We start from the raw sequence: 26,045 nt of genomic DNA, 5'->3' as shown, positions 1-26,045 counted from the left end.
TTAATTCCACATAGTAATTTACAAGTATAGGTACGTAAAATTAAAATACAAGAATAAAAATAACGAGATTTCAAAAATATAGCACACAATTTTATGGCATGTTTATTCTTAAAGAAGATAGACAACATTAACTACATAAACCTTTAGTATACATAATATTTTATGTTTAGAAAGAGAGATATTATGAACTTTTTTGCTTAGGTAACTAAAATAAATACATACATCCACATGGTTTTGCATAATTTATAATATATAACGCTCATATTACTGCTTTAGGACAACTTTTATAGGTCAGTCAATTAAGCAAAATAAAGATATGTCAAACTTGGAATGAGCTATAAACTCATATACATTTTCATTTTGGTGTTCTAAAAGTTGTCCCAGGTCTCAAAAATTCTCGTATCTGCGATGTAAATAATGTCAAATATCACAAAAATATTAATTGCAACAAATTTTGTTTAAAAAAAAAATTCATAATCTCAACCTTTTCGAGTCAGTGTAGAGCGCCAATTTTATACACTACAATTTTTTTAATAAATGTTCACATGATATGAGCTACAAAAACATATAATAAATTAAGTGTTATGCCGCAGACACGAAATTTTATGAGACTTGTGTGACAACTTTTAGAACACCAAAACGAAAATGTATAAATACCAAAATAAAGGTAAAGAGGTATTACTAGTACTAGTGGTACTAGGTCCCATTCCAAATTGAAATCCTTATTTGACTGGACTATCAGATTGTCAAAACTAAGTATAACCACAAAATATCTGGAAAATCAAGTGTGGATGTGAAAAGTTTCCTTAAGTAATATTTATTTTAAGCTGTAGTAATAAAAATAAAATAATCAATAGTTTAATACATAATATACTAGTACATAAGTAGAAATAGAAATTAACATTAACAACTTTTGGCACAACTGTTCTGTTGGCCTAGCATGCGCACTATAAGATAAATTTGTCTTGTCTCTTTCATCCCATGGGAACGAAAGAGCGAGCGATTTTTTCGATTTCGCCGCGTTGCATAGACAATATCTCTATATCTCGTCACGAAACAAATATGTCGGAGTACGCTTGCTAGGCATGCTGGAAGAACGGGATACAACAAATGTGAACACACTAACGTTCAAATACAATACAAAATAATCATAGCTATTATACAAAGGAGATCGACCATCATACATTAATGGGCCCAAATTTAATGAATGAACCGTTACAATACCCAAATTAGTATCGTTAATTAAATAAAAATATCAGTTTAAATTTCAGCTTCTTGCAACTTTCAATTATAATTATTTTTGGTGATTTTGACTTATTATTAAATGAACAATTTTCCGTATTTTTTTATAACGTGCTGGGCCCAAAATGGTCGGTCTCCTTTAAGATCTTGTTTCACCTGATAAAAGTGTTGGATAGGCTAAACATAAGTTTTAACACTTTGTTACTTTAATTCAAATTACAGGGACAACTTAAGTTAATAACCTATTTGACACTTCTCAGAAGGTGGTGAAACGGGCCTTAAAACTTTCAAGTTTTAAGTATAGTAACATTACACAGAAAAAACACTCGGTTCTTTTAATTCTTAACTTAACTTCGTCATTTCATATAAGCTAGGCCTGTAGCCTTGAACATGTCCTTATGTCCTCTTTCTATAAACGCTAACGCTTCGAAAACTATAAAAAATGTATGGGATTCACAGATTCGATCGATAACTCGATCACGTGACCTGTCGATTGCAAATGTCATTCCCATACATTTTTTTATGTTTTCGTAACGTTAGCTATTATAGAAAGAGTATCGACGTGCCACGTGGCTACAGTTCCTGAACTGGTCGACTTTCACTTGTGCATAGCTAAGTACGATAGACAACTGTAGATATTGAATCAGTGACTTTGGGAAGTAGGTGACAAAGGTTCAGCGACAAATCGTTCATGTGTAAAACATATTTTATATTTGTTTCATATACTTCTTTGGGATAAAACGAGAAACCATACAATTATCTTTGTGGCAACCCTTCGGCAGACCGCCTTTATAATTTTATATTAGCCTATAAAATGACGAAGCATTAGCTATCACTGTATCTTTGATCATTACAACTAATTTAACAAAAAGTGCTGCATAACGTTATAATAATTAAATTAATATTTATTCAGAGCTCCCATACTAAGGCTAATCTATCATTTAAAATATTGTAGTGAAATTGTCTGCATTTTGTTTAATCTATATAAGAACGGTTCACGAGCGAAACGGCATTCAAAGCTCATGTTCCTAAGAATGCAGAGTTAGAAGAGTATTATAGTAAGTATTGTACAGTATTCTGCAAAAATGAAACTTTTATTTATATACGAATGCTTCGAGTTCATTACGACTATAAACTTTCAAGTTCACTGTCAGTGGCGTGCACTTCATACAAGCATTAAAGTACTGCATACCCTAACAAATGTTTTGTTAATTCTTATCCAAAGCACATTTGCCCAGTTTGGTTAAATTGACTTACTAGTGCGTGCCCTGAGCAACAACCATATGCACGCCACTGTTCAACTTACTCGTAGGTACAATTAGATGAAACATTTTCCAATGATTTCTCTTGTTATATTACTAGTTAGCAATACAACAGTGTTGTATTTCAGCATTAAACTGTATGGATAACAATACAAGCTGTAGCGGTACAAAACCTCAGTGCGGGAGCACTAAATAAAACCTAATAAAAAAAAATATAAGTACTTTTTTATACTCCACTTACTTATTAAATTATTTTATACTTTCATATCAGTACTTTTGTCTTATCTTCGATTTAATTTTGAATACCCTCAAATACAGCGACGATGTGCATTTCACCAAACAAATAACGGCTTGAAATCATAAAAAATGTAATTTTTTTTTGAAAAATAATATATATAATATTTTGTTAACCATTAATAAATAACAATAAACAATAAAAGGGCCACTTGACTGTTGCTAAAGTATAAAACTTTATATTGCACCACTTCTATTGACCATCAATGATACTCATATAAAAATGATGTTGAAAAAAATGTTTTTAGAAAGATAATGATGAGCTTTTCGATATATATCCCAGCAAGTAAGTTGTGCTATAAATGGCGGACATCTTCTCAAATAACGTTAATGATGTCAAAAAAGTAAAAAAATTCGTACGCTATTGTAAAGGGGGATTTACATTTGTCTGACGTGACAATCGGTATCGTACATTTTGTATGATACCGATTCACAGACGACACGACAGACAAATATAAATCCGGCTTAATGGCTTCGACGTGTAGATAGATCGCATAGATCAACTTACACGCCGAGACCTATAACATCTAGCGGCCCTTGGATTATATTATAATAAAAAATACCGATTATTTAAATATTACACTCGCCACTGTTTCCGTACTTATCAAAATTAATAATATCGTATAACTATATATTACTGTTCTTTGTAAATATTATGTGCTGTAAGTACATACTAAACTATGGGATACATTGGAAGATATTGATCTATTTTTGTCGTAATAGTTATTACGCTAAGGTCATACAAATAATACTATCACGAGAAAAACTTAAGTAATTTTTAGAAATTTAATTATAATAATAGATATATTATTATTAGTAAGTCTTGGTCTACCATTTATAAGTACAATAATTTTCGTATAGTAGTACAATAGTTCGGAATTACACTCTTAAGTAAACACAGGTTAATTATAAACACAGTCACTTTTAGATCTAAAAATAAATAGAATGTTGGCAAATTTTGTTTTACTATATACTGGTGAATTACTGAAGTTTTTTAAGTGATTTAGAGCTACTCTTGAACCTAACATCGCAGTTAAGTTTTTTAAGCTGCATAAAACAACATTGCACAAGCATTTTATGAGTTTTGGATCTTATTAGATAAATCTGTTCCTGGCTTGGACCATTACGACACAACATATCTTGGGACGAAAGAAAGAAAAACGACGACTAATAGCGACGTAATCGAAAATATCGCACTCTCTTTCGTCCCAACGCAACATGATAGAGAGCGCTGTCGCATAGAGAAACTTTGTGTAACGTAACATTATATACCTGTGTAACGTTTTTTGTATATATACAAAAATGTGTAAAATAATATTAGAATCCATTTAAGTACACGATAAAGAATGCAATGTTTATGTATTTTGGTACTTTACCCCCTGTAAATGATTTCGTATTCTATTTAAGTTTGCGTAGCGCCATAAGTGCCAGGTGGCGGTCTATACTCTTCAGGGAGCGCCATCACCTGTTTTTTGGTAAACGCGTATTTTTTGATTCCAATATTTTTGAACGTGTTCTCACGACGGCAACCCTCACTGAAAACAGATGATTAAATAAATAAATAAATAATAAAAAAAAAAACAGATGATTCATCTATAGTATATCGTAATCAACCCATATTCGACACACTGCTGAGCTCGAGTCTCCTCTCAGAATGAAAGGTGTTAGGCCAATAGTCCACCATGCTGGCCTAACACCTTTCATTCTAAAATAAATATATTATAGAGGCATTTTTTTCTGATTGTGTAAGAGCCGTAGACTTCTTAATGGGACTTCAACGGCGTTACCGGGAGTTTTAGGCGGACGTAGAAGCATCGCCTGGGGGGCCCTAAACAGAGACGACACGAGACAGAAAAGACGAGCAGAAGGATTTTCTAAGGGCATATCCTATGAGACTCAGACCTTAACTTAGAGAGCCGGTCGGGAAGGGTATTTTAGCCTAAGATTATCAGTCTTAACGCCCCCGTGACCGTGGATGGAGCCTACGTTCGAATGACGTTAGAAATCGAGGTCCTCGTATTCTTCGGCGAAGACGCAGCTTGTGTTTGTATGTTTGTGTCGCATTGTCGTCATCAGGGTAGTATAATACGTTCTTCGGGCATCTAGATCTACAATCGTCGTTGGGATCAGAGGTGTAGTTGCAAGCCTCCATCAATAGTTGGTTGGGGTGGGTAGCGGCTCTTGAAATGGGTTTTTAGAGCTATTTTTTCATTATGCTAAATAGACTTGCGCTTGACTACAATCATGCCTGGTGGAAAGCAATGATAAGGTCTAGGTTGGAGCGCGCTTGCGTAGAAAATTATTGAAGGAGATGGTCCAAAATTGTATGGAGCCCAGGATCAGTCATTGTACCCCGGCCGAAATAAAAGAAACTATTATTTTTAACTATTTTTGATTATACAAATCTACGAAGTCACGTCATAATTGCTTTATGGGCGCCATCTTGTTATAACTCAAAAACATGGGTTTAAATTTTATTTATTTCTTCTTATTTAGTTAGATGTATTAACTTTTTTAGATTTTAATAAAATCCTTGTATTATTTAAATTTTAATGATACGGGGTACAAGAGTGGACCTGAAAAGGACTATCTCTTTTGCGCATTAAAACTGCATTGCAGTGTACATCAAGTCAAAGAGCATATGTACTTAAGTTTATATGTACGAGTAAGTCGGCGTACGAGTGTATGAATGTGTCAGTTTTTATGTGTCATGTAGTACATACCTCCTCATTATATTAAGCGCTTTTTTCATTTCATGCTCAGCCAGATGATATTCTGAAGAAAGTATTGAACACTGTTCCAAAGTCACAGACATCCCAGTCCTATCTTTGGCACTTTTACATGACGTAAATCTAATACCTAAAAATAATAAAAACTATTTATATGGATGTTTAATGTTCACATTTTAAGATTTGCACAGCACAGCTTTGATAGAGAATATACAATAATATACAATATATAATACATAGGCAAATAAAAATGTCAAGTAAGACGGTACCCCAATAGTGTCACGTCATCGATATATCTAGAATTCTAGAGTAATAATATAGAGTTCATTTTTAATTATTTTCTTTGTATTAGTACATCACTACTCATTTTTTACTTCGAAACATCTTCGTATCGATAATGAGACACTTTTTGTTTATGTGTGTATTCTCTATGACGGTGATATTAGGCAGTTAAAACTAATCTAAACTAAAAAAAATATATGTCAAGTGAAACAGGATTGAGCGTTAATGTTAGGGTGTGTGTAGTTAAAAGAGGATATGTGTATAAAAGGAGTAGAAGATAAATTGTCGAATGATTGAGTACATCTGTAGCTAAGAAAGTAATTAAATTTAAGCATGAATTTAATGTATTAACGGTAGATTTTCCTTAATAAATAAATAAACAGAAGAGATTAACACATCTTGCCAACCGTACTTAAGTGGGATAAGGTAAATGAGATGATGAGCTGATGAGATGATGATTATGTATGATTTTCATCATGATGGTGCAATGCATGAAAGCATTATCGACTCGCCGCCATTTTCATTTCGAAATCGAATTTCTACCCATACAAAAAAAAAGTTCAGTTCGATCCCCTTTCAAAATTCAAAAATTAAATGTTCATTTATTTCAATTAGGCTTGCTTTACAAGCACTTTTAAAAAGTCAAGTTGTGTCATAATTTAAATTAATCTAATAGTGGTAAAAATAGTCGAAAACTTGAAATTAAAACGCGCCTTGGTTCGAGAAGAGCACATAACAAACTCAGCCAAGGTTTATTTTTTTGTTTACCACCATTTATTTTTGTTTACCTTTACATTAACTATAGCTAGATTACTATCACTAGTAACATAAAAACATGCACTCACCGTTCATAAGTCTCGTCGCTAAGGCAGCAAGGTGTAATACTTCAATATTCTTAGGCACTTTTTTGTGGACAGCAATGCGAAGATTTTCCATAACTTCCTCCAACGGTTTTGTCCGTGATGATGCTGAAATTTTACAATACAGCCAGTAATTCTCTCGAAACTTTAAAAAGATGAATGTTGGAATGACTTCGATCATGTACGATTCATACGCATCTTGATTTTGATAATCTACTTTTTGAAACTGGTTAAACATAGAAGACAGAATCCAAGATTAGCCCTGTGGTGGGATTCAAGATCCTGCGATTTTGAATTTTTTACATAGTTATGACCATTTTTTTTATACTTGAGAACAGCCCCCTAACCAAGTAGCAGTGGCTAACGCTTCGAAAACTAAAAAGATGTATGGGAATGGCATTTGCTATCGACAAGTCACGTGATCAAGATCTGTCAATCCCATAAATTTTTCTAGTTTTCGAAGCGATAGCAATCGTAGAAAGAGAATCGACGTGCCACTTGGCTAGGGGGGCAGGTTACTTACTTCTGCTAGAAGTCATGTGGTCCGGAAACACTTTATTATATTTGTAATAATATTTGTAAAGTCTATCCAAATTATCGTTGTTTGACTGGAACTGTGGAGTAGTCTCGCCCAATGCCTCAGCCAGTGTAGCTTTTTCATTTATACCCACATTGAAGAACACCGGTGTTATGGTGAAACTCAAATGCTGAAAAAATATGTAAGTAAATTTCATTCACTTAAAAAGTCGGTTAAAAAAATTGATAAAACTAGAAAGAAAGAAAGAAAGAAAGAAAGAAAAAAAAAAATATTTTATTTGGACACACACACACATAATACACAAAAGACAACAAATACTTTAAAACTAAGAAAGTAATTTTAAAAATATAGTGAACTAATAAATTAGAGATATTAAACTAATAAAACTAAATTAAATCCAAAAAAAAAAAATATAAAAAAATGATAAGATAAATAATAATAATGATGTGTGTGGTACCAAAATGGTCACCACTCAGCATGTGCTACGCTAGTGATGGATGCACCAGCGCAGCGCTGGTCTTCCGTGGGGCCATGTGGTGACCAATAAGGTATAAACTAAGGTAGAAATACTTACAAATGAAACCTTACTCTATCTTTTACTAAATTACAAGGTTTTGATGGTTTTTTACACAGTTACCAGCATTTTTATTTACACCACGAAAACGTTTACAACAATGAAACATCGATCCTATAGCAACAGTTTTTATAAACGCGTTAGATCATTGATATTTGATCTTTGCCAGAGGGGTAACGGTTAGCGAGGCAGGTCCTGTTATTAATGATCGAAGGATGCATCGCAACAAACGGATTTTCAATTTTGCGATAGATTCGTGCAATATGTAAGAAGCGGATTTGTGAACACCTACCAATATACTTAATCTAAAAAATGTCAAGTTACATGGTACTTCACAGTCTCACGTTACCGAGGCATCTAGAGTATAAATAAGGTACGTACAGTTACTAATAATTTTGATAGTGCACCGCGATTCCGAAAAAATATCAATATAGCGGTGTGTTGATTATGCCAGCTTCTACACAAAAAGTTAGAATCTCTTGCTAAGGAGTCCCAATTGTAAATTTTTATGGACAATATTTACCTCTTTATTGATAAACTTGCTATAAAGGGAATCCGATACAGGAATATATACTGTCAAAGCTTCTCTTGTTCCGCTCACTTGTGGTATCGCCATGTTGCTGCAAAAAAAACACAATAACAAATTAAACACCATTTTAGAGCTTAAAACATCTCTATAAGTTAACGAAATTAAAAAAGTCGTCTAATGACAAGCATTATAATGAAAACAAGATAAAGTATATACTTTACCTATGTCCTACTTTGGTTAAAGTAAAAACAACGGTCTGCAAGTCTTCAACTGCCACGACCATATCACCCCACATAGCTTTCTCGGTGGAATAAAGGCTCAACAAGCCTTCAAAACCGCACAAAGGACCCATGTCGGATCTTAAAACTTTAACTACAATGTCACTTGGGACTGAGCAAAACCAGCACAGCAAACCCGCTGTCAATGTTGCCAGCTGTAACAAAACAAAATGATTTAATAATCAATTTAGTCAATAAACTGTCAGGGTCATTATTATATTAATCAATTTATTTATTAAACTATCAGGGTAATTGTTATATAAGTCAATTTATTCAATTAACTATATAATAGTTAATTTTTAATAAATTAACTATTATATTGTCAGAGTCAATGTTATTTAATTTAGTCAATAAACTGTCAAGGTCATTATTATATTAGTCATTTTATTCAATAAACTATCAGGGTCAATGTTATATTAGTTAATTTATTCAATAAACTATCAGGGTCATTGTTATATCAGTTAATTTATTCAATAAACTGTCTGGGTCACTGTTATATAGTTAACTAGCGGACGCCCGCGACTTCGTCCGCGTGAAACTCGATGTAAACTTTCAACTACCCCTACCCAACTCTACTCCTACCCTACCCTTACCCTACCCCTACCCTACCCCAACCTTTTCCCGAATTTTCTTTGCTATAAACCTCACGGAGCCCGAGACTTTTCCAACGAATGCAAAACCGTGGAAATCGGTTCCTGCGTTCTGGAGTTATAGCGTCAGGAAGGAAAACCCGACTTATTTTTATTTTATTCAACTGTGTGGGTTATTGTTATATTAGTAAATTAACAATATAAAGAGTCAATGTTATATTATTTAATTTAGTCAATTAACTGTCAAGGTCATTGTTATATTAGTCAATTTAGTCAATAAGCCGTCACGGATATTTTATTTAAAGATATCTGAATAACTTTCATGAGCCGATGGACATACTCTGTTGGATATAGGCCTTTTGTGGGGACTTTTCCACTACTACTTTTACACAATGGTCCTGAGCTGCCGACGACCAGATCCCTGCATCACGTTCAATGTAATCATTGATTACATTGAACATGAACTTTTAGACAAACTTAATCAAAGCCTAAAAGATGTCTATTCGACTCTTCGAAAGCTCGAATCTCTTAGCGAAAAAACCGAATAGCCGAATAGGTGAAGCTAAATGAAGGGGTGATCCCATGTTGAATTGTATTTATTGCAGCTCATATCAAAAAAACTATAGTTGATAAGATAGTAATTTTGCAGGCGTTGATTGCAAGTGGCTGTCTCAGGTCAAATAAGACTAATTCGGAGGTCAATGTAAATTTTTGGGGGCGAATAATGCTAATAGAAATCTGTTTCTATTTGCCCGTAAAAAGTAAACGTTTACCGCTTGTGAGAAGCACATGTATCGTCTAGTCTGTAGCGCGGAGTTTTCCCACGCCCACGAAGTGGACTCGCAGCGCAACCGTAGAGCAGCGTGCGACACCCTCAACCATCGCACGAGGACCTCGGCCGCTGCTTTGAAACCCTCCGATACATTCTTCAGGCTCTCCAGATCATCGTCTGTCAGATCTGAAAGTATTCGTTACAACCCATATTCAGCCCACTGTTGAATACGAGACTCCTCTCAGAATGAGAAGGGTTAGGCCAATTCCACAACGCTGGGCCAATGCGGATTGGCAGACTTCACACACGTAGATAATTAGGAAAATTCTCAGGTATGCAGGTTTCCTCACGATGTTTCTTCTTTTTGATTCTCACCATTTGAGACACGTGATATTTAATTTCTGAAACCAAATCTACATTTAATGGGCCCGCCACACTAGACTCCACAACACGAATGAAGTCTCTTCTCACATGCGCAATTAATCGCGACGCTTCGCATTTGTCCTTTGATTCGCGTTAAAAGTCCAAACATAATATCGAGCGATGGGCAGGACGAGGAGCAGGACGGATAACGTTGCCACGCTACATCTCTGCCTCTTTTACTAGCTATTTTCCATGCCATCCGTCGAGTGTGAAGCAGGCTCATACGAGAGAACAAATAGAGTGACTGCACTTTTAATAAAATTACTATAACTTAATATGACAAATAGTCGATTTATGAATGATTTTTACGAGCAACTGTTGAGTTTCTTTGCGATTCTTCTCAGTAGAACCTGCCTTCCAAACCGGTGGTACAAATAGTCCACGTTGACGTTTCAAAAGTGCTTTTAAGGTAAGGTTTTCTACTTGAAATAAATGAATTTGGATCTTCTCTAGTTATGAAATAGACATTTTCAAAAACTTCAAAATGTTCCGTCTATTTTTTTAATTACTTACCCTTATTGCTGTCAGAGTATTTTAGAACATTTTCTAGAGCTAACATTGTGGCTGCATCAACATCTGCACCAATGCTCTTCAGAAACATTAAATTATTCTCTCTAGTTATTGAGTCTATTTGACCTATACTCGGTAGCGAAGATGATTCATTCCTTAATGCGCTCTAAAATAAAAACACTTATTAAACAAATTTTGCAGAAAATGTTTATGACTAAAAAACCTAAAAAGATGTGGGACTTAATCAATACTTTAGCTGTAAATAAAATAAAAAATAACTGTGCACCCCCAAAATTGAGCACTTCATCTGGCATTATTACAGATGGAGATAAAATTTGACAAACATTTAATGATTTCTTTTTAACTGTAGGTACAGAACTAGCTAACAACATTCCACATAAATATCATGCGCATTTAATTCATACTCTTATGTACAAAGAATCTTATCATCATGATATAACTTTAAGTGAATTCGAGCCATGTAGTCCTAATGAAGTAAAAAACATTATCAACAACTTAGACAGCAATACAAGTGCGGGTATCGTTGGAATCACCTGAAAAGCCTTGAAATGCCTTAAAAATGTAATTGCCTCAAGTCTCGCAAATTGTATTAACAAGTGTCTCACAGACGGAGTTTTTCCTGATAGCTTGAAAATTGCAAAAGTCACTCCAATCCATAAGGCTGGGTCAAAATCCGATCCCAGCAATTACAGACCCATATCAGTATTGCCCGTAGTCTCTAAAGTTTTTGAAAGAGTTATATATAACAGATTAAATAAATATGTAAATGAAAAAAACTTTTTGATTGAACAGCAATATGGGTTTAGGCCAAAATCCAATACAATATGTGCAGCAATTGACGTAGTTACAAAAATAAAAACTAATATAGATAGAAATCATGTATGCTTAGGAGTATTTATAGACCTAAAAAAAGCATTCGATACTGTGAGCCACCCAAAGCTCTTACAAAAACTAGCTAACATCGGGGTTCTTGGGACTGCACTAACCGTTTTTGCCTCTTATTTCAATAATCGTAAACAAATAGTACAAATATCTAAAAATAAAAGCAATTCTCAATTAGTTACTTGCGGCGTTCCTCAGGGCTCGATTTTAGGACCATTACTTTTCCTTATATATGTTAATAACATAATAAATCTTAACCTATCAGGACAGCTAACCCTCTATGCAGATGATACGTGCCTATTTTACTTTGCACACTCTATTCATGAAGCAATTGCACAAGCTCAAAGTGATTTAGACAAATTAAGTCAATTTTTCTTGTATAATCTTTTAACAATCAACACTACTAAAACATCTTACATGATATACAAAGCTAAAAATAAAAAAAATCTAGATTTTAACCCACTTACAATCAACAACATTAAAATTCAAAGATCTCATGAAGAAAAATATTTAGGCCTAATAATAGATGACAAGTTGATTTGGGACCCTCATATTGATCAACAAATTTCAAAATTAACATCACTAACAGGTGTCTTACGAAGAATATCGAATTGCATTCCGTACAAAGTAAGAAAAACTATCTACAACGCTCTAGCAAAGCCACATTTAGAATACTTAATAAAAATTTGGGGAACTGCTGCACAGACACATCTTAACAAATTACAACGCACACAAAACAAATTAATCAAGACACTATTTCATTACAATTTTTACACACCAACAAAAGATCTTTACACTAAAACAAAACTGTTCAATATCACGCAACTATACACATACAATACCTGTGTCATAATTAAAAAAATCATGACCAACACACTACATTCTACTATAACATTTAAGCATAGGACTAACAAACTCAATCTTAGGAATAAATATAAAATCAATATTTGGCGACCACGGACAAAAACCTATGGAAATAAAAACATATTATGTGAGGGTGCTCAGTTATATAACAATCTGCCAAACTCCAGTAAGGAGTTAAATAACATAAAAGCATTCAAGAAATCAATTAAATCCTACATCCTCACAAACTTGGACAAAATATTGAAAAAACAATGTAATTAAAATTTTGTTACAATAATGCATGCTGTCTGCAAAAATGACGATATGTTAACTCTAAGTTAAGTGTAGTAAGTAAGTGTACAGTACAGTACAGTACAGTAACAGTACGTTCTTTTTTGGAGAAAATAATAGTAGATTGTTATACAAGGGGCTAAAAAGACCCATTATATACGAGGTATTTTTAGGGCCCGAGACGAAGGCGAGGGCCGCCTAAATAGAAACCGAGTTTATAATGGGTTTAGCCCCACGTGTTACACTCTGCTTTTCACTACATAAATAAAAACTATTTTATTATATTTTTTATTATTTATTATATTTATTTATTATATAGTACAATATTCAATGATTTATTTTAATTAAAAATTAAATGTACAAAGTCTACAATTTTGGATATTAAGGGAGATGCTTTTACCCGGTAACATAATTTCCGACTACTTTGAAGATGAATAATGAATATATAAGGTAAACGTGGGAGATAATAGTTTAAAAAAACTCCTTTCGTAAGTGAATCCATTCGTTGTTGTTTTTTTCACTTATTAAATTTTTCGTAGGTATCGTAGGTAAGTATTTAAGTAGGTAAATGCATCTCGACTTTGATGGTAACAGATTGAAAATTTCATCCATCTCCAAATTAGGATCACCATTCTCACTAGATGAAGACAACAATAACTATTAACCTTGAACAATATGTATGTTACGGTCATAAATTTACAATAAATTTCATTAAAAAAATCAAGTATGGATGATTCACGGCAATATTGTTTTTAAAATTCTCGCTTTTTAATTTTATTTTTCTTTCACGAGAAAAAGGCAAAGGTATTACACCGTACAGGATGTCCCATGTCTTCAATCTCGCTCTATTCGCAACTCAAACAAAAATTAAATGAAAAAATGAACGCATTCCACAGACAAGAACGCTGCGGTTCATTCTAATTTAAAGTTTTTTATTTATTTTTCAAAACAATCAGGCCTTACCTATAATGATTCTATTTTCGAATAAAACCTCCTCCGTTTTATAGTAGGCTAGTGCTCGGCTAGTACTCGTAACAGACAAGAATTAAAAAAAACCAAATTACTTTAGCCCCTAGAGGCTAAAATGCTTGTTTAGCCCCGCTGTGGAGTGGTAATATGACAGTGTTTTTGAGCAAGAGTAGTGAAAATGTCTTTAAACCGAAAAAATCTACTTCTTTATTGTATAGAGGAAAATACATTCGGAATCGCATGTACATTTTTTGATAAAATTTGAAGGGTTGCATAAAAGTTGTACAATACAATAATGACTTGTTTAATATTTTATTTCCATTGCTCTTAGTAGCGAGCAAGGAACGCAAATCACATATTATAGTCTTATATAAATACTATAAAGCTGTCTTACCTTTTTCTTATCAATTCCACTTAAACTTTCCATCAGACATCGATACGAAACTTGTTCCAAGGAAGCTGTACTTTTAAAATCATGTCTCAAGCTACCGTATCTAGGATTGCACGATTCAAATGATGAACTCTGAGCATCGTTTAGTTTTGGTTTTGTTTGAGAGCGAGTGGAACGAAACGAACTATTTAAAATATTTCGTTCTTCACTTTTGAAATAATCATTGTAGAATCGCAATTCGGTTTCATACATATTTTTGAAAGGCTCTTTCTCCTTGATACCGTTGCTAGAGATTGAACTGTACGAACTAGAAGGGAATGATGCAACATCAACAATGGGCGATGTGTCTTTGGAGCTAGAACTAGAGGAGACGTCAAAGTTATCACAATCAGTGTTGTTATCAAACAAGCTCAGTTGGTCTGTTAAACGCATTATAGCCGACAGCGTCTGAAACAAAATGGAACATATTTTTAACAAACAAAAATATGTTTTTCAGGTTTAGTTCAAAATTAATATTTATAGTGGTTTCGTAGTCCACAAGGAACCCTTATAGTTTGGCCATGTCCGTCCGTAAGTCTATCCGCCGTTTAGCGTAGAGACTATTACTACTAGAAAGCTGTAAATTATCATGTGTATGTACATTAATAATGTGAAAAAAGTCATAAAATAATCCCTTGAAAAATATTTTATTAAGGTACATGTGAAATGGGGATGAGAGCTTCTGAGACCTAATTTTTGTTTTAGTGTCACCACAAACTATTCACGTGAATTATTATATGTATATGTATAATGAAATAACAAGAAAAACTATAACAGCTAAGTTAAAAAAACGTAATTGGAACTCAAAAATTGCATGTAATAAGAAAGATAAAGTAGTCAGTAAGATAACTCAGTCTCTTACAACTAGAAAGTTGAAATTTGGTACAGATAATCGTATGTATGTATATTAATTACGTCTACAAAAGTGGTAAAAAGATAATTTAAAAAAGAAATTTTTGGGGTTCCTTCCGTACATGCAAAGTTTTTTTTTTTTTCTCTTGTTTGTTGGTCTATCGGAGATCAGTCTCTAGACCATAATCCGATCAAATGACTTTTTAGTATGTCGTTTCGGGCTCTGCACATCCACTGATGTAGCGTCCCTCCAGGAATGAGTATATACTACTATACTATGTTGGCCAGTCGTGTTCGTTTCAGGCGGACTTTGCAGTCCCTGACGTCTAACAATTTGACAGCCAGGTTGTTTTTATGGCGCTCAAGCCTCTGTTTGTAGGCCTCTAGTGACCTGTCTATTTCCTCCTTAACAGGTGAAATGTTAAGATGGCTGTGTGTTTCTGCAGTCTTGACGAACCATGGTGCATTGCATATTACATTCAATACATTGTTTTGGAAGCGCTGAAGTATTTCAATGTTTGAGTGGCTAGCAGAGCCCCAGAGTTGAATACCGTAAATCCATACTGGTTTTATAACACATTTATATATCAGCAGCTTGTTTTCCAGGCTTAGTGTGGATTTTCTCCCAATCAGACCAATACAGTTCTCGAAATTTCATATTGGCCTGATCTCGTTTCGCCTTAATGTGATCTCTCCAAGTCAATCTTCTATCCAGATGTACACCTAAATATTTTACGGTTGTTTGGTGGGGTAAGGTAATCTCGTCTAGTTTCACAGCAGGACAATCTCCCCTTCTTAACGTAAATGTTATGTGGCTTGATTTAGTTGCACTAGCTTTGATTCTCCATTTTTTGAGCCAGGAACAAGTTTTATTTAGGTGTTCTTGTAGATTTAGAGAAGCTATGTTGGGATCTACATTGCGTGAGAGCAGAGCAGTATCATCTGCGTAAGTCGCTGTTATCACATTTTGGGACAAAGGCATGTCAGCTGTATAGATAGTATATAGGACGGGGCCCAGCACCGACCCCTGTGGTACTCCAGCTTCGATTTTGTAGAAATTAGACAATTGGTCATTACATTTGACTTGGAATATGCGTTCGGAGAGATATGATTTTATGAGTATATATGCTGTGTTTGGCATGCACTGTTTTACTTTATATATAAGGCCTTTATGCCAGACACGATCAAAAGCCTGTTGGATGTCTAGAAAAGCAGCTGAACAGTATTCTTTTCATTCTAGTGTCTGACGAATAGTGTGTGCCACTCTGTGAATCTGCTCTGTTTTTCCATGATGGGCCCGGAAGCCAAACTGGTGATCTGGTAATACTTTTTGGTCTTCTAAGACAGGTTCTAATCGTTTAAGGAATAGTTTCTCAAACAGTTTTGATAGTACTGGGAGAAGACTTATTGGTCTGTATGAAGACACATTTGTAGGAGACTTTCCTGGCTTGGCTATCATATTTATTATGGAGACTTTCCAGAGTGACGGGAAATGTTGTGTTCTCAATATTGCATTGAACAATACTGTTAGTAGTATGACAGTACATGCAAAGTGAGGATGATTTCTTTTTATAATCTACCTCATGTGTGGTGTATAATTATCGGTATTTTTGTGCATTAAAAGTCCTAACTTCTAAGGAACCCTACACTACGCGTGGGCCGACACGCACAAGTCCGGTTTTAATAAAAAATAGTAAGGTTAATCCAGGCTATCCTTGCAACTTTCTGCTAATTTTAAGTGCGAAGCATTACAAGAACTAAAATTTGATATCTGTGGAACAAATCAACCGCTTTTTACGCGTTTGGCAGCAGCTATCAACTCAGTTTTTCCATTAACGATCACTCTCAATAATGCCCAAAAATGCGCAGTCCTTTAAGCACTGCTACATAGAATTTACATTTTTACATAATATCATACATACTTGATTTTCCGGATCATCGTTGCAGTGGTGTTTCGGCCATCCAATAATTGCCAACGATTCTTCTACCACAGCAGGTTCCCATAGAGCAAGCATGCTTTTCACTTTAGTTTTAATTACTAAAAAATAAAAGTTAAATTGTTAGCATATTGTACACAATTGCGGCAAATAAGAACAGAGATATTATTTCTTTTCGCCTGTTCATACGTATTAAACGCTCTTTGGTAAATCTTAAACCTTAATATATAGTCACTGGATATGACATTGCATCAGCGCTGGATATCGAGGAATCGCATTCCACGTAGGGGCAGTAAACAAGCAAATTCATGGCAGGAGCAGAACATGGCTACTTTTATCACTAATTTTTTTTTTTAATGAAAATGAAAAATAGGGGTTGAAAGTTCGTATGGAAAGTAATTCATCTCTAAAGTTAGACTATAGTCATATGTTCTAAAGGTACACGGTAATAGATAGGGGATAAAAGAGGGATGAAACAATTTTTTTGCAGACGAAGTTGCAGGCGTCTGTTAGTATAAAATGTGTAGATTAAAAAAACACTCGTCCAGATATTATTGATCAATAATAATTACACACCTCCTGAAATATTCGTAACTTCCTGGTGCTGGTTCGCTTGTAGAAGTACTACCATTCTTTCCAAATCGTCGAGTATTTCATCGCGCAGTCTCCTCATCGCTACAACATTATCGTATTCGGCCTGTATCTTATTTGCGGCTGCGAAATTTAATGCAGCTTTCGTATTTGTTATATCCTTTACTTGTTGTACTAATCTACAAATTTAAACATTCTAATTACTCGTTGCTCCCCTATTAAGGGTAACCACTAAGTTAAAGTTCACCACATAAAAGTAGGTGGTGGAAGGGTGCCACCTATCAAATTTGTTTGACAATATGGTTAGACCAATCTTATGATCCTATGAAATTCTAGGAGTTTGAATATCAAACACCACCAACCAATTATTGTTATATTTAACCGGCCACGAAAAAAGGTTCTTAATTCGACGCTTATGTTTGTTATCTCATAACTAACATCGTCATTTCTTATATTTATTTTCATTTTTTTTATTTAAAGCCTTAAGTAGTTAAGGCGTGAATGATAAAAATGAATTCACTTATCTATTTGTCATACAAATGACAATAATTATTAACATGAGTATAATACTATAAATATTTTTTACAAAAAATTTCAACCGACTTTAAAATCACAAAAATAAACTAAAAAGCGAAAAATAACATTGTAATATGTGTTACCTTCTGGTCACTTTGAAGCCAGTGGCGTATTCATTAAAGCCGTTTCTAAAAGAAACAGGGGAAAATACTGCCTGAACATCCTAAAACTGTATGATTTAAACGGTTTGAGTTAATGCATCACTATTCTGGCACCACCTTCAAAGTGATCAGCAGGTAGCACATACGATGTTATTTTTCGCTTTTTAGTTTATTTTTGTGATTTTGAAGTCGGTTGAATATAATATTTTTGTGATTTGGAAATATAGAGCACATGTCTATACTATCCATTTTTGGAAGTCTTTTAGCTTTGAAAGTACAGACAATAGATGTCACAATGGGGTGACTAACTGAATTGAAAGTGTGTTCATTATCATTTTACAACTACGAGTATATCCAAAGACGAACATACTCCCCGGAATAACTTGACCATACCTAATAAGGCCCCCTGTGCGTTCCGCTTTATGTGTGTGTGCTGCGAACGCGCCCGCAGTGATGATATCGTGAAACCCGGTCTTATTCAGTGTGTCGTTGTACACCCACATTCTTTGCAAATGAAGGTTGACAGGAGCAAATTCCAGACTCGAATCATCTACCAGACAGAGGTTTAATTAAAATTACTTTCTATACTAAATGTCTTAAGTCAAATCGCCCGTTTTTGTAAAATTTTCCATTTAAGTTGATGTACGTATTCCGATGACCTACGGATTACGGATCAGAGATCGCTATAGGCAGGGATACCTAGAACATTTTGTACACCTGATTACTAACAGGCTAATTTTTCGTGAGTAGCTTCATCACGATGAGACGATCAACTTTTTTATTTACGAAAATTCTTGATTCTAGTAGCTAACTAAGTTACCAGGAAATGGAATAAGAAGACTCAAAATCAATCAGCGTGCGATGGAGCGAGCCATCCTTGGAGTTTCTCTGCGTAAGTTAGGATAGCTCTGCAGAAATTAGGATATCCGCAGAAGAACCAAAGTCACCAAAATAGCTTAAAGAGTGGAAAAGTAGAAGTGGCAATGGGGAGGGCACATAATTCGAAGAGCTGTTAGACGTTGGGGTCCTATATCTCATTGGGACCAGGTGTGCAGGATAAATGCAGGGAGCCGCTTTATGCTGGCGACCCGAGACCGTGGTGTTTGGAAGTATATACATGAGGCCTACGTCCAACACTGGACGTCCATTGGCTGGCAATGATGTAATATACAGTGTGGTGGGTTTAGGCTCCATATTCCTTCTCCTATAAATTGTAAAATAGCTTAATAATGACGATATAATGTAATAAAATCTTAATGCATACCTTTTTTACTGCTTGCTTTAAAATAGGCGTTTTCAGCTTGATGCAAACATTTTTTTGAGTGACAATAGTGCTGCAATAAAGCCATATGTGTCGACGCTAACTCCAACCTCTTGACTCGCCAATGTCCAGAAATGTCGCCCACTGACAATAATTCCTCTAACAGCTCTTTCTCCCGTTGAATATATATTTCCCTTAAAATAAAACGTTTGTTTGTATTTTTAAAATTATTATGAATAAGCTTGCCTACAGCAACTTTATGATTAAAGTATAGTTTGTGTAATAAACTTTGTAGGTATTTTTACAAACAATAAGAATCCCTTCTTAGGTACAAATCGTTTTTAACATTTTATAAAAACGACGTATACGATGATTAGGTTTATATAAACATCATGAAAATCATTATTAAAAATCAATACACATACTTACAACAGTTGCATAGGAATTTGATAGCACAATTTCGGTTCGGCCATTATTTCGTGTACAGTTATGTCTCCACCCAGTCCCGAATGAAACCTATATGTAACCTGGTGACTGTTAACGAAGTTCTGTTTCAGAAGATTTCCATAGGAAGGAAACTTCAACTTCAAGCCGAGTCTAGGAGGCAATGATTGTGAACGTCTGTGGCTTTTTAGGATCTTTTGTGGGATGTCTATACAATTTTTGTCATTTGTATGACTAGGACTGGTACCAATGTAGGATGGCTCCAAGCTCCAGCCGTTGATTGTAACAAATCCCACTGTCTTGTTATCGCGTGTCGTTAAAGCCACACGCAATCTTTGGGCTTCCTGTGTATTGATTTAACTGTATTACGACATGAGGATAAATGGTAAATACTATTAATATAATGTATACATAATAGGCTAGTTGACACATTTTAAAAATGGACTTAAATAGTTAATTATGGTACTACTAGATTTAAAAAAATATCATATTTTTGAGATGTGCTTAGTTTAGTTAACATGTTACATTTATTAAATATATTAATTAAATAAATATTGTTTCTTACCTGTATAGTGCTAAGTTGCAATGTACAAGATCCCATTGGTACTGCAGTTTCAGATACATGTTCCTTAACATCATAAACAACTACTGTAACTACAGTATCTCTCGATAATCCATCACTGGCACGAAACAAAATTGTTTTTGAAAAACAAGGATTGCTGCATGTCTGTAATTACATAAAATATATGTTTTTTCTTGACTTTAATTCACAATTATGGTATGAAATTATACCAACTAACGACATGATATTTATTAATGAAAGTCTCGAGTCTCCTCTCAGAATGAGAAGGGTTAGGCCAATAGTCCACCACGCTGGCCCAATGCGGATTGGCAGACTTCACACACGCAGACAATTGAGAAAATTCTATGGTATGCAGGTTTCCTCACGATGTTTTCACACGACAGGCAAACACGTGATATTTAATTTCTTAATTTAGCACACAACTGAAAGGTTGGATGTGCATGCCCTGGACTGAATTCAAACCCACACCCTCCGGAATCGGAAGCAGAGGCATATCTACTGGGCTAACACGGCTCATTACCAAAGCTAGGTATCTAACCATAACATAAAGTTAATATTACGATTTTATATGCCCCCACTACTAGGGCTGTAATCAATGGTAAGGCATATTTAAGTCATCTTGAAAAACACACTTACATCAACTATCTCTGTTGTTCCATATTTTATACAAAGACCCTTTGAATATTTCACGTATATAACAATAACTGGTGACGGTGGGCGACCATGTGTATCACATAATAAATTATCACAAAAAAGTGCCAGCTCACAAAGCGGTACCTCATTCATATCTGTAAAAAGGAAAATTTATAGGTGCATACATATTGTACATCATAAAACATGAAATTAGTAGTACATAAAATATATCAAAAACAGCAGCTACTGTGCCCTATGTTCCCAGTTGGCACTGGTCACCAAGAAATTAAAAAAAATTCTGAGCATCTGAACAAGATAATGTACCACACAATTTATAGGACTTTTTGCCTGTTAAGTTGTATAACTATTAATTAAGCAACAGTAAAAAAACCATCTGGTTAGTAACACCTTTTGGTGAACTTACCTCCCCGCAACTTGTATCAATAACGAGGTTATTAACAACTTATAATAACCTCGTTATTGATACAAGTATCATAAATAAAAAGCCATGTCCAGCATTCGCTGATCATTGATGATTATGATGGTGATGACGGTGATGATGAAAGATGTAGCATAATAGAAGTAATATCTATAGCATTGGGCACCTAATCAAATATCAATTAAATGTAAAAATTGGCTTCTATTCTATATAAAAACATGAAGAAAACAGGACAATGAGAACTTACCAAGTACTATGCCCTTCTGTTGCCTATACATTGTTATATCTGTGGTTGTTCTTATTTTGTTAAGTTTTTCTTTAAGCATTAGAATCTGAGAATTTATAACAGGATAAGGAGCTGCTTGTATTGCCTTAATCCACGATGTGCGTTCAGCTTCATAAAATGAAGCCAACTTGTAGCATATTCCATTCTCCCAGACTATACAAAAGAAAGTATGATATATTATTATTTATAGCCTATACATGCTAATGAGAATACATAAAACACTTGAATGTACATACTAAGCTGAAATGGCCAATTGCCATTCTCATCCAGGGGATATTCTTTTACTTGATGTTGACCTAACACTATGAGACCAACAGGCTGCTGCCATGGACCAGGACCTTTCAAATAAAAGAGAAGGTTGCCTCTAAGTCGGAACCAGTGTACACAGTAAGAACCTGAAACAAATGGCGAAAATTTCATAATAATAATAAATAAGAATTATTATTTACAACATTTACTAAAATTCAGGTGTTTTTCCAGTGCAGATAAGATTTTTACCTACTATTTAATACTTGGACAGACAAATTATTATCTAAGAAATCCTCATGTCACATATGTTTGTTACCAAACTCCTATTATAAGAGGGTAAGGATTATAAGAGGACTCCTATTATAGAGATATTATAGGGGAGCCAAAGAGGGGATTTTTGCAGTTACTTGAGCAAGTCAGATGAACATAAGTGAATAATGTTACATGTTGTTTAGTACCTCCACCAAGTATGAGCTCTTAATATTGGTAGGTATGTTTGAGGCATCAAAAAAAACTAACTTCAGAAATATATCAGATTAAGATAAGTTAGGATGGAATGCTAAGATATTCGTCTCTCTCAGTTTATAGCTAAAAGGTGTGCATTTTGAAAATCTGACGATTTGTGTGTAACATAATGGAATGAGAGGGTCCCAAAGTTACAAAATAATACCCTTATATTTATGTTATGCAGCCACGAGCACCATTATTTTTTTATTTATTTTAAATAAAATAATCTCCTGAATAATCGCTCATATTTTCTGGATATTTTAGTAAGCCAAAGTAATTAAAATTGTCTTTATAGACTAGTTTTCTTCCCCACTGCTGAAAGCGAAAAAAGTATTGTTTCTATCATCTAATCTACCAATTCTATTAGTTTCTATTGACACTATAGTAACTGCAAATTTAGCATCCCGGGCTTCCCTACTATAAGGTTGGACCTATTTTTATGAAATTCTGTGTGCTATACAGGTGGGTTTGAGAATCAGCAAACATCTATTTTTTCATACCCCTAAATGATAAGGATGGATGATAAACAAACATTATTTTTTATTTCATTAAAATATAGTGAAATATAATTAGCATTGAAAAATACATAAATCCCCAAATTTTGACTTGCCCACCATCTCCTCCTATTTTTTAATAGCGATAAGGCTGTTTGTAAAACAAGAAAGATTGTATGTATGAAATCGATAAGCTCAGAAACTACTGAAACAGATTAATTTTTATGTTGTTTTTGACAACAGAACCAGACCACCACCAGACTCGAAGTTGATCTATTAACGAAAACAAAAAAAAAAATAATAAAGTACATTTCGTTTTCGTGATGTTCAGTATATTTTATGATTAACTATAAAATTAGTTCAGTATTTTTTAAGTTATTTTTTTTCAAGTTGCCGTTCCAAGCCTTCGACATATTTCATAGAAAGATTAATTAGTAGGTTTATTATTTACAATACCTTCCGATCGACGAAAGAAACCATCCTGCTTTTCTTTTAACAACAACACACCTTCACGATCGAAACTCTGCGACGCCTGTGAAGCTAAGGCAGCTAGCTCATGTTTATTAAATCTCATTTTAGTAAAATTCTTTACATTTGTTTACAATTAACAAATTAACAAACCACACCTACTAAGAAAGGCATACAAAAAGAAAAATCCAACTCATTTTTTAATACTGGTTTCGCTATTACTTGATATTTGGTTTGCCTACTGGCTTGCTATATCAACTTCTTGAATTTTTTTATTCCATATAAACAGAAATAAAATAAACAAAATAATATAATTATTTATCAGTTTAGTACTTCACAACGCATTTTTACTCTAATTTCAATTTTCAATACAAAATTGATCACAACAGAATGACACTGACAGTTGACAACAAACACAGAGCAAGAGAAAAAAAAGAGATTTAGGTTTTCAGACAGAGTTCTTTAATGTAGCTCTTTCAGGAACCTTCTGTTACTTTTACGGCTAAACGACTGTACCATGACGGTTGGAAAAAATCGGATCTCGTACAATGGTTCGAGGTCCGATTTTTTTAAATAACAGATGAGGGAAGTTGACCAAAAATTTTCAGTTATTTTTGGTCAAGATATAACTAGGCGACCTATGTGCAATGAGTCAAAGTGAATATTATATAACAATAATTATTTCTAATTACAAGGGATAATGTTAATTTTTTATAAATGTTAGCTTTCTGTATTCTCCGTTGAAAACAAAAAATACTCGTGAAAGAATTATTTCGATACATTAATTAAATCACCAGATCTAGAATTGAAAGTGAGCGCGCGGTGATCAGCTCGCGTTTAACGCCGTGACGTTATCAAACAACATTTTTGCTCGCCTGTTACAGGTAACTTCGTACTTCTTACCTATTGACGAACTAATGTTTAGAATTGAAAAAATATTTTTGTGTTGAAAAGCCCGTATAACGAGGAAGGCTTTATGCTACATAACATCACGCTACGACCAAAAGGAGCAAAGCACTGATGTAAAATGTGGCCAAAAGGGGTAAAATAATGTTCGGTCGTCGGCTAGTCTTCCTAATATATAAATGCGAAAGGTCATTCTCACGAAATCTCGAAAACCGCTTGACGTACAAAGATGAAATTTGGCAGGGAGGTAATGTATACTTTGTAAGTATCTGCTTATAATAGATTTTCGATAGGGCCGGATCAAAGAGGTCTAGAGGCTATCACAAGTTTGTATGAAAGTCTTTCATTTATTATGTTTCAAACTTAAATTTTGCAGGGAGTTGGTTTATAGTTGGTAGACTATGTTACAAACCCATTTTACGATAAGGCCGGATTAAAGAGGTCTAAAGGCTCTACGAGCTACGGCTCAGTACACGTATCCTGTACTTATATTATAATCGGCGAAGGTCGAACTTATCCAAAAGAGGGCGTTGTATGTAGATGGCAGCTGGTGATTCTCTAAGCCTATTATAATGCAGTATACCTTTATTATTCAATTATTATGTACTCCAAATGTACTTTACTCTATGATCTCACGTACTCTATCTTAGTTATAGGCTTTGACACCTATATATATAGACCTGTGGCATTTTACGTCAAATTTGGTCAAGTATTTATTTTTTTAAAGTATAAACAAAATTTTTTCGTAACCTCTCTAACTTAAAGAAAACTACCTTAATGAAGCGAGATAGATATTGTTTTTGCCATTGCGTAAAGAGGTTAGACATATTTTACATGACAACATCAATTATGTCAGTTGTGACCAAATTATCTTTTGTTTTTAGTGACCAAAAATGGCTATTGTTGTGGTTCCGGTGTAACGGTATTCAAAATATTACGGAAATAATAACCAATAAGCTTGTGAATCGCAAAATAAATTAAATATTGTACAATGGTGAAGTGCGCAGTTGTTGCCTGCACCAACAAAACCCAAACAAAACTAGAGGGAAATTCATTTCACAAGTACGTATTAAAATCTTTGATTTTTCTGTTCATGTTGAGTATTTTAAAGGTGTTTTTTTTTTAATTAGGCCCATTGCCTAATTCAAAGCTTTACAATACGTGGTTTTATGGGCAATCCTTTAAAGAATTGAATTATTTCACGAGATTTGGTTTGACCGTATACGTAGTGTTGGGAAAGTATTGTTTACAATATCGATGAATAGTGAACAATTGATTTGTTTCGCTATATCATCGAAATAAGCGAAAACGTATAAATTAATAAATTATTTTATGTTCTATAAGTATAGTTATATTTTATATTTTTCAGATTTCCAAAAAATCATTATTTAAGACAAAA

At 34.1% G+C, this 26,045-nt stretch overlaps 1 protein-coding gene across 1 annotated transcript; it reads right to left on the bottom strand.

The window, feature by feature from the left end:
• Positions 1-2,955: 2,955 nt before the first annotated feature.
• LOC112045862 (inositol polyphosphate-4-phosphatase type I A) lies at positions 2,956-24,135 on the bottom strand. The gene is made up of 19 exons (XM_024082224.2): positions 23,729-24,135; positions 22,259-22,417; positions 21,984-22,175; positions 21,301-21,452; positions 20,647-20,808; positions 20,067-20,425; positions 19,641-19,831; positions 18,770-18,926; positions 17,685-17,878; positions 17,094-17,209; positions 14,284-14,727; positions 10,887-11,049; positions 9,952-10,136; positions 8,532-8,743; positions 8,305-8,401; positions 7,193-7,376; positions 6,655-6,777; positions 5,522-5,657; positions 2,956-4,333 (listed from the first exon to the last, which is right to left on the bottom strand). Exons 1-19 carry the CDS (start codon positions 23,844-23,846, stop codon positions 4,201-4,203), a joined length of 3,477 nt encoding a protein of 1,158 aa, XP_023937992.2. The 5' UTR covers positions 23,847-24,135; the 3' UTR covers positions 2,956-4,200.
• Positions 24,136-26,045: the final 1,910 nt, after the last annotated feature.

This window comes from Bicyclus anynana, chromosome Z (genome assembly GCF_947172395.1).
Source record: "Bicyclus anynana chromosome Z, ilBicAnyn1.1, whole genome shotgun sequence".
NCBI lineage: Eukaryota > Metazoa > Arthropoda > Insecta > Lepidoptera > Nymphalidae > Bicyclus > Bicyclus anynana.
This window is presented reverse-complemented; position numbering and strand designations above follow the sequence as displayed.

Bases quoted from the DNA above. Each gene is read 5' to 3' on its own strand.
- LOC112045862 (XM_024082224.2), bottom strand. From the start codon at position 23,846: ATGAGATTTAATAAACATGAGCTAGCTGCCTTAGCTTCACAGGCGTCG. The intron at 17,879-18,769 runs GTATGGTCAAGT...TTAAATTTGTAG, and splicing joins CGCACAGGGGGCCTTATTAG to ATTAGTACAACAAGTAAAGG. The intron at 8,744-9,951 runs GTAAACGTTTAC...GTTTTGTTACAG, and splicing joins ACATGTGCTTCTCACAAGCG to CTGGCAACATTGACAGCGGG.